The sequence below is a fragment of the Colletes gigas genome, unplaced genomic scaffold (assembly GCF_013123115.1).
Source record: "Colletes gigas isolate AHSC1104 unplaced genomic scaffold, ASM1312311v1 Colletes_gigas_Sc00011, whole genome shotgun sequence".
In the NCBI taxonomy this organism is placed as follows: Eukaryota; Metazoa; Arthropoda; class Insecta; order Hymenoptera; family Colletidae; genus Colletes; species Colletes gigas.
This window is the reverse complement of record NW_025106640.1, coordinates 3,313,631-3,328,055: the sequence shown is the minus strand read 5'-3', so window position 1 is coordinate 3,328,055 and position 14,425 is coordinate 3,313,631. Positions and strand designations below refer to the sequence as shown.

Genomic DNA, 14,425 nt, shown 5'->3' with positions numbered 1-14,425 from the left:
GTTCTTCTTCAACCTGCGGAGCTTCGGTCGACTGTGCCACGGTAACACTTTCGGTTGTTAACTCTTTACTCTCTGTACTTTGTTCTTCCACAGCTGGCTGTTCCGTTGGATGTTCTTCGACGCTAGGTGGCTGACCCGGTGCCTCAGAGGGTTCCATTCCTTCCTCGGTCGATTCTTCTTTAGGCACTGTTTCCTCGCTGGAATCGCTGACTTCCTCGGACGAAGTTTCACCGGATTCGTCAATGGTAAGTCCCTTCGTTGGCAACTCTTCTTCAATGGAAACTTCTTTCGACGGCGGAACTTCGGAAGACGATGACTCGGTGACATGTTCCTCTGGTAAACTAGGTTTCTCAGTCTGTTGAGTTTGTTCCTGCGGAATCTGCTGCGTAGACGTTGAAATCTCCAGACCTGGACTAACTTCTGTACTTTCAGGAACGCCTTCGGTCACTTCTGGTTGAACGACAGGGATCTGACCCATCTCAGTGACGGACGGAACGCCTTCGACCGGAGCTTCCGTAACAGAAGGCTCTTCTGGTAAGTGTGCTGCAACTGTCGTAGCTTCCTCAACTGATACTGCCTCTTCTTTTCTAGGAGCGACCGTTGTTTCCGACGAAGGTGGAAGATACGTGGTGGGAACTTTCTCCGGAGCCTCGGTTACAAGACTGCCAGGTACGTGGAAGTCGTGTGGTTTCATATCAACGTAGCCTTGCGTTACGTGGATTGGTTCAGTCACTGCTTCTTTATCCTCTGCTTTGCTTTCAGGTACGCGATCAGTGGCAGGAATGCCGGCTGGACCCCGTTCTGGAACTTCAGGAGCTTCTTCCTCTTCAAGATGCTTCTCCGTTACCACAGGTTCCTCCATACCCATTGGCTCTTCCGTAGGTATCGTGTCGTCCTTCTTAGGCACTATTCCAGGCAGTTTTTCGGGCATCTTGTGATCGTATACCTCCAATTCTGGTTTTCTTTCAGGTTCACCTTCCGTAGACGCTGGTTCCTCGCCATGCTCGGGAGTCGTTGCTTCGGTGGGTTGCTCTTCCGCTGGGCTAACCGGTGTTTCCTTCTCTACTTCCTCGCCAGGAATTTGTTCCGTGCTTGGAACTTCGGACACAGGTTTCCCAGTAACCATTTCTGCCTCAGTAGTAACTTCCTCTGGCTTTCCTTCGACCGATTCCGTCGTGACTTTCTGTTCCGGTTCCGAAACCATCGCAGGAGTTTCCGTTCCCTTGGCTGGCTCCGTCACTTGTTCCTCGCCTAAGCTCTTCGTCGTAGTTGCTTCTGCCTCGGGAAGTGTTTCTGGCGATGATGTTGCCGTCTCTTCGCTCGGGAGTTGCGGCGATTCGGTAGATTTCTCGGCTGCTTCGGTCGGCTGTTCCTCTTTAGGAATCACGACTTCGGTGGCGCTCGGTTCTTGTTCCAGTCTGGTCACAGCTTCTTCCGTTGGTTTCATTTCTTCCTCTATCGCTTTCTCGGTACTTGGCTGCTCGGTCGGCTGCTCCTTCTGCGGACCCTCGGTTTGTTCCTTCTCCGGTGCAGCTTCTTCGGTGACTGGTTGTTGTTCCTCTTCCTCTTTCGTGGCGGTCTCTTCCTCGGGCTGCATCTCTGATTTTGGAGAAGATGTTTCAGGCATTTCTTCAGGAATTGGTCTCTCCGAAAGTCCTTGAGTAGCCTCCTCCGCAGGTTTTGCAGTCGTTTCGTGGATCGTTTCTTCCGTCGTTTGACCTTCGATAGATTCCGTCGATTTAGCTCCCGGGCTGGGTTCCGTTGCGGAAGGAAGACCCTCTGTCACATATTCCTCCGAAACGGCAGTTTCCTTTTCAGTGGTTTCAAACTCTGGAGCTTTCTCTTCTTGTGGCGTTTCTTTCTCAAGCTTCTCCGTGGGCGATACGGTCTCCATGACACCTTGGGTACTGCTTTCTTCTTTGCCGTCTCCCGGGATCGCGTTGTCGAAACCTGGGAAGGTCTCGTCGGTCGTTTCAGGACCAGGAAGTTCCTTCTCGGCCTCCGTCACCGCCGATACCGTAGTCTCGAGAATTTCTTCCTCGGTGGATTGCTCCTCGCCTCTTGGTAGCGTTATAACTTCGTCTTCTTCTGTACAACGTAAAGCAGATTATATATAAATTCACTTCGATGATATAGACGGTCTAACTTTGATAAAAGATCGAGTTTCTTACCGCATTGATACGTGGTTGGGCAACATTTGCCTTCCGGCGGTGGCAAAGCGGTGCAGTTCTTTCCGTGCGTCTTCATGGGCGTTCCACAGTTCTGTACAGCGCAGGCAATGTCACCGCGGAAGCAGTAGCAGTGCTGGCAAGGCTGCTTCGAATAGATCAAATCACCATCCTCGTAAACCTTTCCTTCGTGGTAACATTGCGGCGTCGCTCCGGGTGCTACCGTCGTGGTCATGATCAGGCCAGGTGTTGGTTCAACCGTCGTTGCAAGGTCCTCGTCGTATTCTGTTTACAAATTCGAAAATTATATTGACACAATCGAGACGATTCTATCATGGAAATTGGAAACAATATTTTCAAAATATTATTCAAGGGCCAGGGCTTCTATGAAAGAGGCATTGTGAAGTTACCTTTAAAATGGCAACAAATTATAAAACAAAAAGTCTTGAAATAAACGTGAAAGTAATGGATCCCTAATAGACTCGAAGAGTGCACAATTTTTAATTTTGTCGTCGCGTCGCGATAGATCGTTCCGCGGTAACCCCACAGACAGTTGACGCTCCCCCCCTTTCCAGTGGACGAGTCAAACTTATGATTTAGTGCAGGCTGCATGATCAAAAGCGATGTTCACGAGGGACTCACCGCAATTGTATTTGACCGGACAACACACGCCGGGTTGATAAACTGGCCTGCATCCGGCTACTCGGAGAGTGCACTCCTGCATAACGCAAGTAGTCCTGTTCCTGATGCAATAACAGAGCTCGCAAGGATTTTGCGGATCGACCGGCAGTTGCGCGCCATCCGCGTAGAATCGTTCGTGAACGTTGCAGCCGTAATTGTCGTGGAAACCGACCGCCGTGGAGCCGGAAATCTCCGCCGGCGCGGTGGTCGTCGACGTCAACAGCTGCACCGGCACTTCCGGACAAGTGATGACGGGGCAGCATTGGTCCGGCCGTTTCTCCACGGTACAGTCCTGGCCGATCGCTTTCGTGAATGGGCAGACCCTCAGGTAGCACATCAGCATCCGATTGTGACACGTACAGTTCAGGCACGGTTCGTTCGTGACGATTCTGTCGCCCTCGTCGTAACGCTGGAAGTTGTAGTAGCATCCTGTCGAGGCTGCGATCGAGACAACGATTAGATTCTTAGACGGTGTAAAAGTGTAGAGTCAGATAAGGTGACTCTTTATTTCGTAGTTTTATTGCTTATGTAGACCATATCGCTACTTCTTATCGAGCGTCAAATAGGAATGTACTTTGTTTTATGTACGCAGTCTACAGGAAATGTGTTTTGGTAGCGTAACTACGAGACACGGTAATCAGGCGTTGAACGATTTTAATATTCATCGAAAGGATCGATTGAAAGCGGTGCCGTGCAAGAATGGTCGAAGCGGCACGTGCCATCTGTTCGGCTGCGATACAATTAACGTCACGTCCGTGGCGTGCGTGTACATCGATTAGGAGTAATAAAAGTCGGCGCACCGTAGGTACGTACCTCCATTGTATTCTGCAACTTGTGTGGTATCGTGGTCGTATACTGGCGCTGTAACAGAAAGCATACGAACGTTGTGAAAATATGTTTCCAGAAAGTTGGATAGTTGAAGAACATCGCAATGTCTGAGATCAATGCAAACTCGATAGTTGTCACGGAGGGTTCCACTCGAACCCACGCGATACAAAATCAGTTGGAGATCGTCTGCCATTGAAATAACGACAATACAAGCAATTGGCAGATTCGGATCGATTCGAGCCACCGTCTGCTCGAGCATTGAATTCCAAGGTTTCGCGGGTCGTGCAAGGCAGAGTAATCTCAGAAACACCAATTCCCATGAAATTCGTAGGGAAACGAGCCGTGTCTCTCCGTTGCATGTAGTTTATCATAGTAATTACCGGCGGGATGCGTTTGGCCGGAGGGTGAACCGGCTCCAACAACGGAATGAGTCAAAGCGTCATATGGCGCGAGCGTACGTGGGCGAATTCTCGTTAACACCCTCGCCCCAGTCGAACGAATTGTATGCCGAGTGCACATGGAATACAGAATTCTCTCTGGTTCTCACTTTCTCTCTCTGTTGACGGTTCTCTCTCTCTCGTTCTCTTTACCTACGACGACACGTTTGCGTAAAAACGTACCAGCGGGCGCGTGTAGAGCTCCATTCTGAGCTACGTTCCTTGCCTTACGCGCGGCGTTTTCGCAATTTCTTTGGAATTGAAGTGCCGCGCGCGGGACTCCGAGAGTTCGATTGTTCGTGAAAAACGCGACGCGCCACCCTTCGAGGATACGATCGTTCAGCCATTCTTCATACTCGCACAATAAGCCTCTCTGTTCGTCGATAGAACCTTGTCGCTTTTTCTCGTCCCTTCGTTCGCGTCGTCGCGTATCCTTTTGAAAATCTCCAAGTAGTTTCAATGTACGCTCGGTTTAAAAATATTTCCTCGTTCCACCGTCGACGCGTACTCGTCGCCGATGGTGAAAACTCAATATTTTAAAGTACATTGTTTCTTTTAGAGGAGAAACGTTAACCGCTCGCCTTGGATTTCGTTCAAAAATTGAATGCAACAGTTTGGCAGAATTTTTTAATAGCGCAATTGGGTTTTATCGAAGTTTAAAAGTCTAGTTTCTTGACCTTTGTTCTAGCAGATACGTGTCCGTAGAAGCAAGACGGGGCCTACGAATTCGTGAGTGAAACGTGCCGTCCTCTTTTGGAAAGCTTTACTTGTACTTTTTTCTTCGAAAACCGACCAGGAACTTCTTGAGATGCACGAGACGTTCGCGTACGCGGATACGTGCATCGCGAAGCGAAAGATTCGAATGTGCAGTATAGTCCTTTCATTGAATGCACCGAGCTTGGCAGATTTATTACGAGGCAACGAAGATGGTTTGCAAATATCTTTTTGTTGCTACTTATGATGAATTTCGGAGGGAGATCTCGTTCGTCTGGTCCCAAAATCTGAATCATCCTCTTTAAAAAATTCCGCCAATCGCAGACATCGGTTAAGCGAAGACAGTCGTGGAAGGAAGTAGTATGTTAATGGAGTTCTTACTCTATTAGAAAAATTTCGTAACTCTTCATTGTTTTCCGAGTAAATTTTATTCGAAGAAAATACGTCTGCACACATTTGCAGAGCGAATTAATCATCTGCGTAATGATCATCTTCTTGTGCGATTATTACTTATCTCTGGATTAGTTTATGAATCTATGAATTATGAATTTATGAATCATCCTGCGTATGTGTGCACACGTTGATTGCGCAACGATACAAGGAAAGACTAACGAAATGAGTAGATATTACAGGTATCCATAAATAATGTCGTTTTTGATAAACGACGCGGCACATAAATTTCTTCTTTAATCATTATTCCAAGTGGTTTTTGAATAATTGTCAATGATGTATCGTGTTATTCACTCGTTTCATTTCTTTATTTATTACATCTCTACAAGCTATCCACTTCGTTGTCGACTCGAGAGATTAAAATTTCATACTGCTTTTGTTTCTAGGAATACTTGTATGCGATCTGTTCTCACGAAAGGAGGTAAATCGGTTAATTCGTTCGCGGATCGTGTATTGTTCCGTATTCGAAACGTTCGTTGGGCGTCAATTAAATTCGATCGTATTTCTTGACTCGCGAAACAATACAATCATAATTAGGCTGCTCTCAAGACCAATGGAGACCGTCCTAACACCTTGGCTTCTAATATCGAGTCAGACTCGTAACTCATGTTAATAGTACGATGCTAGTGAGATGTGGAATTTAGAAATTCGCTACGATTAACTATGAAAATAGCCATCGCTGGAATTTTGAATCTAAAAAAATAGCGAAGAGGATTTCGTAGATACTATCGAAGTCTACATCGCGTAGGAAATTATTGTTGCCCGCGGAAGGATCGAAAGAGCGTTTCGGGCCCGTCTCGGAAGGACCTTTGAATCCGGAGACCCCATTAGCCGGGGCGATCGGAAGTCGATTCGCGACTCGAAGGCGCGAGGTTGAAATGCGCGGCGCGTGCGTTTCCGCAAGGTGCACCCGGCCAGCGCGGACATTCGTTTCCGTACGTGCGCTGCAGCGAGCCAAGGCATATTCGAGAATCAGCATTCCGCGGCGCGGAGCGTGCTGGCGGCGGCGACGGCGGCGGTTTCCAGCGAATTGAATTGTACTGGGAAGCACAGCGAGCTCCGTGAATGGAAGGCCCATCGTGTCTCGCGGGTCCCACGAATGGGTCCCAGCCGCGTGCCTCCACGTTACACGGGCCCGAGCACGTACCGTGTGTACATCGCTCCGCCGAGACGATTCTTGTCTTGCACGGTGCCTGAGCTAAATTATTGCGCCCGTTCGGTCGCCGCTGCCAACACAGGGCACCGGACGCTTTACCGAGGTGTCGGCGAGTCGCGCGTGATTACAATCTCGGACGACTCCGTGCACCGTCCGCCACGGCGATTAATGGCGTAAGCAAATTTACGCGAGTTACGCGACCCAACACCGGCTACCGGACCGATGCGCCTCGTTTTTTGCTCCGAAACCCGTTACATTGTCTGCCGACGCGATTATCGGCTTGCCTCCGAGCAACAGGTGCGAAGAAACGGTCCTTTTTTTTTTGCCAACGCGCGTCTCGATAAATTATTTGTTCCTTCCATTCGAACAGCACCCGTTAGCGATGGGATCGAGTCGCTCGCGAGTACGCTAAAACTCAGACCAGCTATCTACTGTACGTTCGCGAGAAGTTGGCTAGTACTATAGAGAGATGACTTGATGGCTAGGTCTCACATGCATTGTCATTATTGGCTGAATCGTTCACGACTACGATTCAACAGAGTAGGATAGGACAAGACTGAGGGACATCGGTGTAACCATGAATAGAACAAAAATGTATCTCTCGTGGTTATAGAGACCCTACTACCTTCTCCCCTTGCCCTTGTCTCGTTTAGTTTGTGGATGCCTAGACAACAAGTCATCTCTCTATAGTACTTCGCTAGTTTCCTCATTCCCACTTTCCTCGTTCCGGCCAATAGCGACAAACTCTAAACCCAGAGTGGAGATCCAGACACCGATCAGACCCGCATTCCTGTATCTAGTCAACTTCTCGCGGACGAAGAGTATCTACGTCTGAGAAAAGGAGCCGTTTCATGAACGATCGAATTGTCTTAGCTTCAAGCAACTACAGAGTGGCAAGTTTTCAGCACTCCTGGAACGAAATAAACAGGTAACGGGATCGTCGTCCAGGCGTCAGGAGGTCGCGTTTCCATTTCCGCTTGAGATATGCAAAGCTATCGACGAATTCCGTCCTTTGATCGCGGAATTCCAGAGGCGGTGATTAATCGGGGACAAACGGTCGGCCTCCGGAGGCTTATCGTTCTCAACAATAAACACGATCTTGCCTCGAGAGTTGGAAACCCCATTTGCATGAACGGTAATCGAGGTCAGATCTCGTGCATCTCGGAGACTCTCCGCAGTCATTATGTAAGTCAACGTTCTTCGATTACCTTGCTCGGTCTTCGTCCGTCTTGTCTTTGTTGCGTGGCGTTCCGTCTCTGTTTCTCGGTGCTCGGGCACGTACGCTGCAACATTACGGGCCCGGGGAGAGCAGAAGAGGAACGAGCCTGCCGGCGTGGAAAGGAGACAGGCGAGCGAGAGCAGAGGTATTGCGCGCGCGTTATGAAATCATCCCCGGCGGCCTTGCCTCGCGAAAGTTCATTACCATCAACCGCACACGCTCCGATGAGCACCTGGCTCTCTGCTCTTCGGCGCGTATCGCGTGCACGAAATTCTGCACTGCTAGTCCTCCAAGGTCGCGGTTACCCGGCACCGCAACCGTCGCTGAGGAATCCAACGCCGTGGCGACCGTGAAAAACGCTACGGAATAATTTCGTCTCCCGTGTCGGATGAAGAGGCTCGTTACGACGGAACGACGAAACCGTTCGGCCGCAAGAATGGATCTGCGGTCGTTCGTGCAACGTTATCGGGGCTCCGCGGTCGAATACTTCGGTGCTTAGATCCCGAGCTCTTGGACAATGGTCCCAGAATCCTCCTCTTCGTAGAAAAAGCCTGGACAACCGCGAAGACAGCTTTCGTATATTTTTTGAGAGATGTAATATTTGGAAAATGACCTCAAGGTGTAGAGAACAGTAACTGTGAATCGTGTTGTATCGTAAGGCATGAAGTGTTCTGTACGTCCACTTGATTACAATGTCCCTGTTTACGGTAGACTAAAGATCTTCTATTGTATTGTTGGTACAGGAATATCCGACACGTTAATAGGAGGAGCCTTGGCCCTCTTCTTGACATTATAAGAGATACGTACGCGGACCCGTTTCTTTTACCAAGAAACATTCTGAATTTAGGATCCAAGATTTCGGAATCATTTACCAGCGAACGTTAATGCGTTGTTAGGTTCGGCTACCGAGAGACTCCGTGCGTTGCTGCTTCATGGTTTAGCATTTCAATTTGTTACGACTGCGTTATTTGTCGATTTCTATACGACGTTGAGTATCCCTTTGTATGCCGTTTACAGTTTGGCGCGTCGTTCGTACACGCATTCACACTCTCCAGGTGACAATGATTGCAAAAGCGGCAAACGATGTCGTCAAGTTCTCATAATGGATCGGAACGTATTGCCGTTCACGGTCTTCCGACAGTCAATGTCAATGTCATTGGTATCGAGCGTGTTGCGCCGAGAGATGTTGACCGACCGGTTCTGGCGTAATATGCGAGCGTTCGCTTGCAGCGCCGGCACTGTTTCGAGGACAATCATAAATTAATTTCTATTTTCAATCGAGTTCATTGCCGCCCGCTACGTTAAACCGTTCAGCGTTGATGGATCGACAAAGGAAGATGGAGTTGCGGACAAGTTGCTTGACCAACTTCTAACGATAACTGTTATTTCACACGGGAATGATCGAACGATGGTATTACTGCACCTTTGTTGGAGGATTCAGAAATGATTTCAACGTTCGCCGCGTAACGAGTTTTCGTTCGAAGATTAAGCAACGGATGAGTAAATTTATTTATTAATTTTAAAAAGTAAAGCCTTCGATTCTATTTCATTAATGGAAAAATAGTGGATAATTTATTCTTAATTTATTCTAATGAATACTCCACCGTTGTCGTATACAAATTATGCGCTCCTAGATTAAACCGCTGACTACATTTCAGGAGAACCTGTGACGCGCCTCGACCTGGAAACACGGAGATTCTCGGTAAGAAGGGAGTCTCGAGAACACGGGAGGAATTAACACGATTATTTAATCCGTGTCACGGTGGAGTAGCACCCACACGTTCCGTTATACCCTTCGTCGGATGACCGCCGCTGACCTCGCCACCTCTGTAAGTAGTCTCGAAAGCGTAGAGAAGGACGAAATGAGGAAAGAACAGAGGGAACACGCGAGTCCTCCCGCGAAGTACCAGTTACAACGGGTCCTTTCTACATCCTTCTGGTTTAGCGAAGATCCCTCCTCTCCCGTCGTATCAACCGCTTTATCATTTATTCTCGTTTCACAGGTAGAAGCTACTTCCGTCATAAAACCGTATTCTCACGCCAGCGATAAGCAGTACCATTCGTAAATAGAGTACGGAAAGATAAATGTCTCTTGGAGCGTTGCACTGTAGCACGATAGGTAGGAGAAACAAGGCGGACAATCTTTGATGCTGCCAGCAAAATAGGAATTCGGAAATGACCATTTTAGGACATTGCCTTTCTTGTGCAAATTGTTATTGTATCGGAGGAGTCGATTCGGATCAATGGCCTGTCTTTTCGGGGCGTTTGTATTTTTGACGACCGTTATATAACGTGTATAGACGAAAAATAAGGCGTCAGGAAAACCGACTAATTATACGGGAATGTTTGTACAAGTACGCCCGGTGTGTACCTTTACTAATGGGACTCGACTGGGTTTACTTAACCACTCCTTTACGCGTCCCGAATTTTGAGCACCGTTCGAATTCACCGTTCCTGCGCGAATACTCGAGAACTGGGATAGCATTGGTTCATATAAAATTCAAAGGTATCGTTAGACCAGGTGGTAATTAATTATTGCGATAACGACGAATGAGTATCCTCAAACAAAGGCCGAGATTCTCCTCTCGTGCAAACAAATCGAGCATGTTTGCACAAGTGTATTCGACAACCAACCGATGTTTACCAAGCAAATGTGGACGATGCAAATGAAGCAAGAAGTTTGTTTAATTTCAGGTAATCAGTATCAATATTTACTATTATTGTTTTTCATATTATTTGTATTATTATTGTTATTACGTTTTTAGCAAACACGCAAGGATAGAAGAATGTTTCCCTGATTGTTCATCGTAAGATAGCTTCGTGTTGAGGACTCTTATCTAATGCTAGGCTTACGTCAACTTTCTTTATCCCGTTCTCGGAGCCAAACAATTCTTTACTATAGAGAAAGTATCTTAACCCGTTATGCAAATTTTATAGAACTTACAAAAGCGAAATTTATCGTTTGTAATTTATAGAAAACAATTAAGAAAGGACTCTTCGTTTTTTCTAAATTTGAATGGAACTACCTACTCTGGAACTGCGTGGGATAAGTTGGGATCTCAGAAGTTCCAGTTGATTCTTTCGCGGAAATCAATAACCCGAGGTTCGCGACAAGGAAGCGTGGGTTTTTACACGACGAGAATTCCAAAGAAGACGGAACACTCGTCCAACCTGCTAACTCATTCGACGTTTTCAGGAAGCATCGGAGGCTCGAACGCTATCGACTCGAGGCTGCCATGCTCCGTCAGCTCAACGACACTCGAAGATAACGACACTTTGGTTGGCATTAAGGCATAAATATGGAACGTCTCGGGGGGTCAGGTGCGGCGACATGGACCGTAAGTGGGCAACGGTGAGGTACGCGGTCAGTGACATCCCGTCTCTTCAGGGCCTACAGGTTTGACCAGAATTCACAGCATCACGTGGATGCAGGCAAGTACAGGGACCGTTATTCGTGCAGCTGTGTGCCTGCCGCGCGCATTTTTTCAATTCCTCTTCGCGTATCCGTTCGGCAAAAATTTCGAAATCTGCCGAATAAATCAATTTTCTGTCGACCTTCTTTCAGGTTCGCTCTTCTTCCGGGCGGAGCTCGATTATGAGAGCGGTCAACGAATTAACGCGATACTGATCATCGAATTCGACGTTCCTCGGTGTTCTTTTGCCCGAACGTTTTGCTTCGTCCTCGGGCAAGTCGTGTGTCGCGTACATGTGATCTCGTTTCAGCAACTGTTTTCTCCCGAGGTGGTAATAATTTCAGGTAAATCGTTCGACGACAAGAAACCGTTTGGTCGCGAAAGCAACGTGCTCGAGATGTTAACGAAACACGCGGGTTCTTGTCGTCTAGATACCCGCCAGCAAGACGACGATACGTCGAGAATATCGATCTTTTCTCCGAATGCAAACGTCTTTCAAACGCGCCGATCGGCCTCGAAGAAAACCACCGGCCGTCAGGACGGATCGATGGGATCGATCTCTCGACTCTCGAAAGGGAAACTGGCGCAAAAAGGACGCCTGGATACGCGCCGCGAGGGACAGGATCACCTAGCTGGTTGAAAAAAGGAACGAACGAAGGCACGTCGAGAAGAATTCGAACCGTTCCCGTCCATTTATCCACACCTGCTGTTCGTTGAATTAGTCACGGCCAATTGCCGTTGGGGTGGGGGGTACGGCAAAAACGACGCATCTCCAATGAGCTCTCATTGACGATGCAACGTTTTTGCACGTCGCTGCGTTCGAGGTAACACGCTGTTCCGAGAATGATACTCGCCCCGTGTGCGCCGCCGGGAAACAGGATCGATTCCGAGTTGGCGTTGATGGATCGTGAAAAGAGGATGACTGAGATCCCGAGGGCAATTGCGAGACTTAATATCTGCCTACTTGGATGTTTCATCGATCTGGGAATTAAGCAGATCGCCGTTTACGCGCAACTCCTCGATAAGGGTTGTAAACAGCTTGCTCGCGGACTTTTTAACCGGTAATTTTATTCTAGATATCAACTTTTTTCTATTTAAAATCGTGCGTGATCGAACGATGTTTATTTGACAGACGACAGCGACTCCCAGATAAATCTACAAAGTTCACTTGGTTTTATTCGAGGGAGGAGTTTGTCTTTCAGAAATTTTGTTCTCAGATTTGGATTCCCGTGAGAGGATTCTGTAGCAGCGTTATCGTTCGTTTCCCACGAACTTGACCCCGAGATTCGCGTGACGCAATCGCCACGCAGGTGAAAGTAGTCCCAGCCTTTTCGAATGATTTCCGTCGCGGCCACGGCAATGGCTAATCGGTCGTCGATCGAACCCCCGTCGATCGGACGCGTTCGATCGATCGTCGATCGCGAGAGGCGTAGGGTGAGTCGCAGGTAATTCGAAACCGGCTCGACGTAAACGGAAGAGGCTCGTACGATACCTCGAAGACCGTGGCTCGTGATGGAGAAGACGGCTTCGGGGCGAGCTGCGAGTCGTCGAGGAACGAATATGGTGTGCCAGGTCCATGGGAAAGCACCTTAGGCCCCGACGTGGCCGCCGATGCCAGAGGTGAGCATTATGAGGCAAGACTATTCCGCTCCAGACGCCAACGGAGGACAAGGATAGGTTCGACGTCCTGACGGGACGTGGCTCATTCGGATATCGTGGCCAGTTTCGGAAAGGTTGCGACGCGATCGATCCTCGCGAGCAAAGGTTTGATTTTATACACAGGATGAGTCATCTAATACGATCACCTTAAATTACTTGGAAGTTACGCATTGTGTGAAAAATAGTTGCGCGTGGAAGATGCATTACATATCGTGGGATCGCTCTAAATAAGGATAAGTTATACTTTTGTATATGGTATTCGATCGGATCGAATCCGAGTCAGAAACCGAAATGTATTCGTCAGCGTCGAGGCATTGTAATGCAACGGCGGTCGCGGTATTGTTTTTTCGAGACGAATGTACGGGGAACGAGTAGTCTAGCCGAAAGCAACGTTCTTCCTCGTCGGAGCTACTTTCTCATGCTATCTCACGTACACCTGTTCGCTGCCAAATGAGTTACGTTTCGACGCGTCGAGCGTGTTAGAGGCGTTGAAGCGGGACGAAGTCGAAGATAAAAGAACCGCGGAGCGAGTTCAGGTTCCTGCGCTTAGAGAAACTTATCGACGGATTCGCCGTAGAACTCACCAGAATTAGATTGCGATGCCAGTAGAACAATCAGACAGAATATAATCCCGGGTCGACAAGGCCCGACGTTCAAGGCCGACATGTCGGCGCTCTTCTTCCGTTTCCTGAAATCACGAAAAATCTGCTGTTAGTTGGTTTCAATAAATCTGCGAATTATCGCGATTAGAAATTTTTTTTTCGCCGAAAAATTTCAGCACCTATTCGAATTCTTTTCTCCAAAGTGAGTAGGATTTCGGGGGTATGTCTATTCACCAAAAATGATTGTAATTGATCCCCTTAGCTAAAAATAATTTTTTTGGAACGATTTAAAATTTTTCAATTTTGACGAATTTGTCCACCTTCTATTATACAATAGTAGTGTAAACGCAAGGATCCTTCTGTAAAGTTTCTATCTTTTTTATTAGACTAAAAGATGCATTCAAACATATGACCTAGATAGGTATCACGCAGGATCGTTCCTAAGAAATGAATCGACGCTGTTTCAGTATCAAAGAGTAATCTATTTCTATTTTTAACGTCGCTTTCCGCGAACTTGTAAAGTGTAACAAGGCATTGTAGACTCTCCTCTGAATGTTAAGGTTGCATTTATCCTGTCACGTGGCATTCTAGTGTAACTGTCGGGTTGACAGCTGGACGTGCGGTAACTACGGTCTGGAAGCCAGCCAATCGCATACCTTCGCACTTTGACTGGCTGGTTCTCGCGATATTTCTACACGGTATGCAGATCAGTGCATCGTGCGAATAAGCACGCGTATTTCGGTGTCGGACGAGACGTGAAAATCTGCGGACACGGGCTCGCGTTGGCTCGTACACGGGGCGAAACAGACTGGACATCGCTAAATGAGTGTCGTAGGGGTTCGCGCAAATTTACGAGGCGTGGGTGCGTGGGAATACGTGTTCCCGGTCGTACGATTTCCATTTCCTCGGGCTCCGTTCGTGTCGAAAACCCTTCTTTTTTAGCGTGTTCGTCCCCTACGAGTCAATGTTACTCAAAGCGTGGTCGAAGGTTGGGATTACCAGACATATGTTTGTTAGAGCTTGTACAATTGTTCAAGGTGCGTCGATCAGAGGCTTCGAAAAGTTTGAAACGACGTTCGAAGGTTCGGTGAACGTTGG

General features: G+C 47.9%; 1 protein-coding gene across 1 annotated transcript in view; it reads right to left on the bottom strand.

Moving 5' to 3' along the window:
- The window catches only part of LOC122398536 (titin-like), a 50,158-nt gene that overhangs the window by 9,527 nt on the left and 26,206 nt on the right, over positions 1-14,425 (bottom strand). Inside the window, exons 2-6 of the mRNA XM_043398507.1 lie at positions 13,310-13,413; positions 3,663-3,710; positions 2,811-3,287; positions 2,172-2,453; positions 49-2,088 (exon numbers count right to left, since the gene is read on the bottom strand). Of these exons, the coding sequence (XP_043254442.1) occupies positions 49-2,088; positions 2,172-2,453; positions 2,811-3,287; positions 3,663-3,710; positions 13,310-13,391 (2,929 nt within the window). The 5' untranslated portion in view covers positions 13,392-13,413. The remainder of the gene's footprint in view (positions 1-48; positions 2,089-2,171; positions 2,454-2,810; positions 3,288-3,662; positions 3,711-13,309; positions 13,414-14,425) is intronic.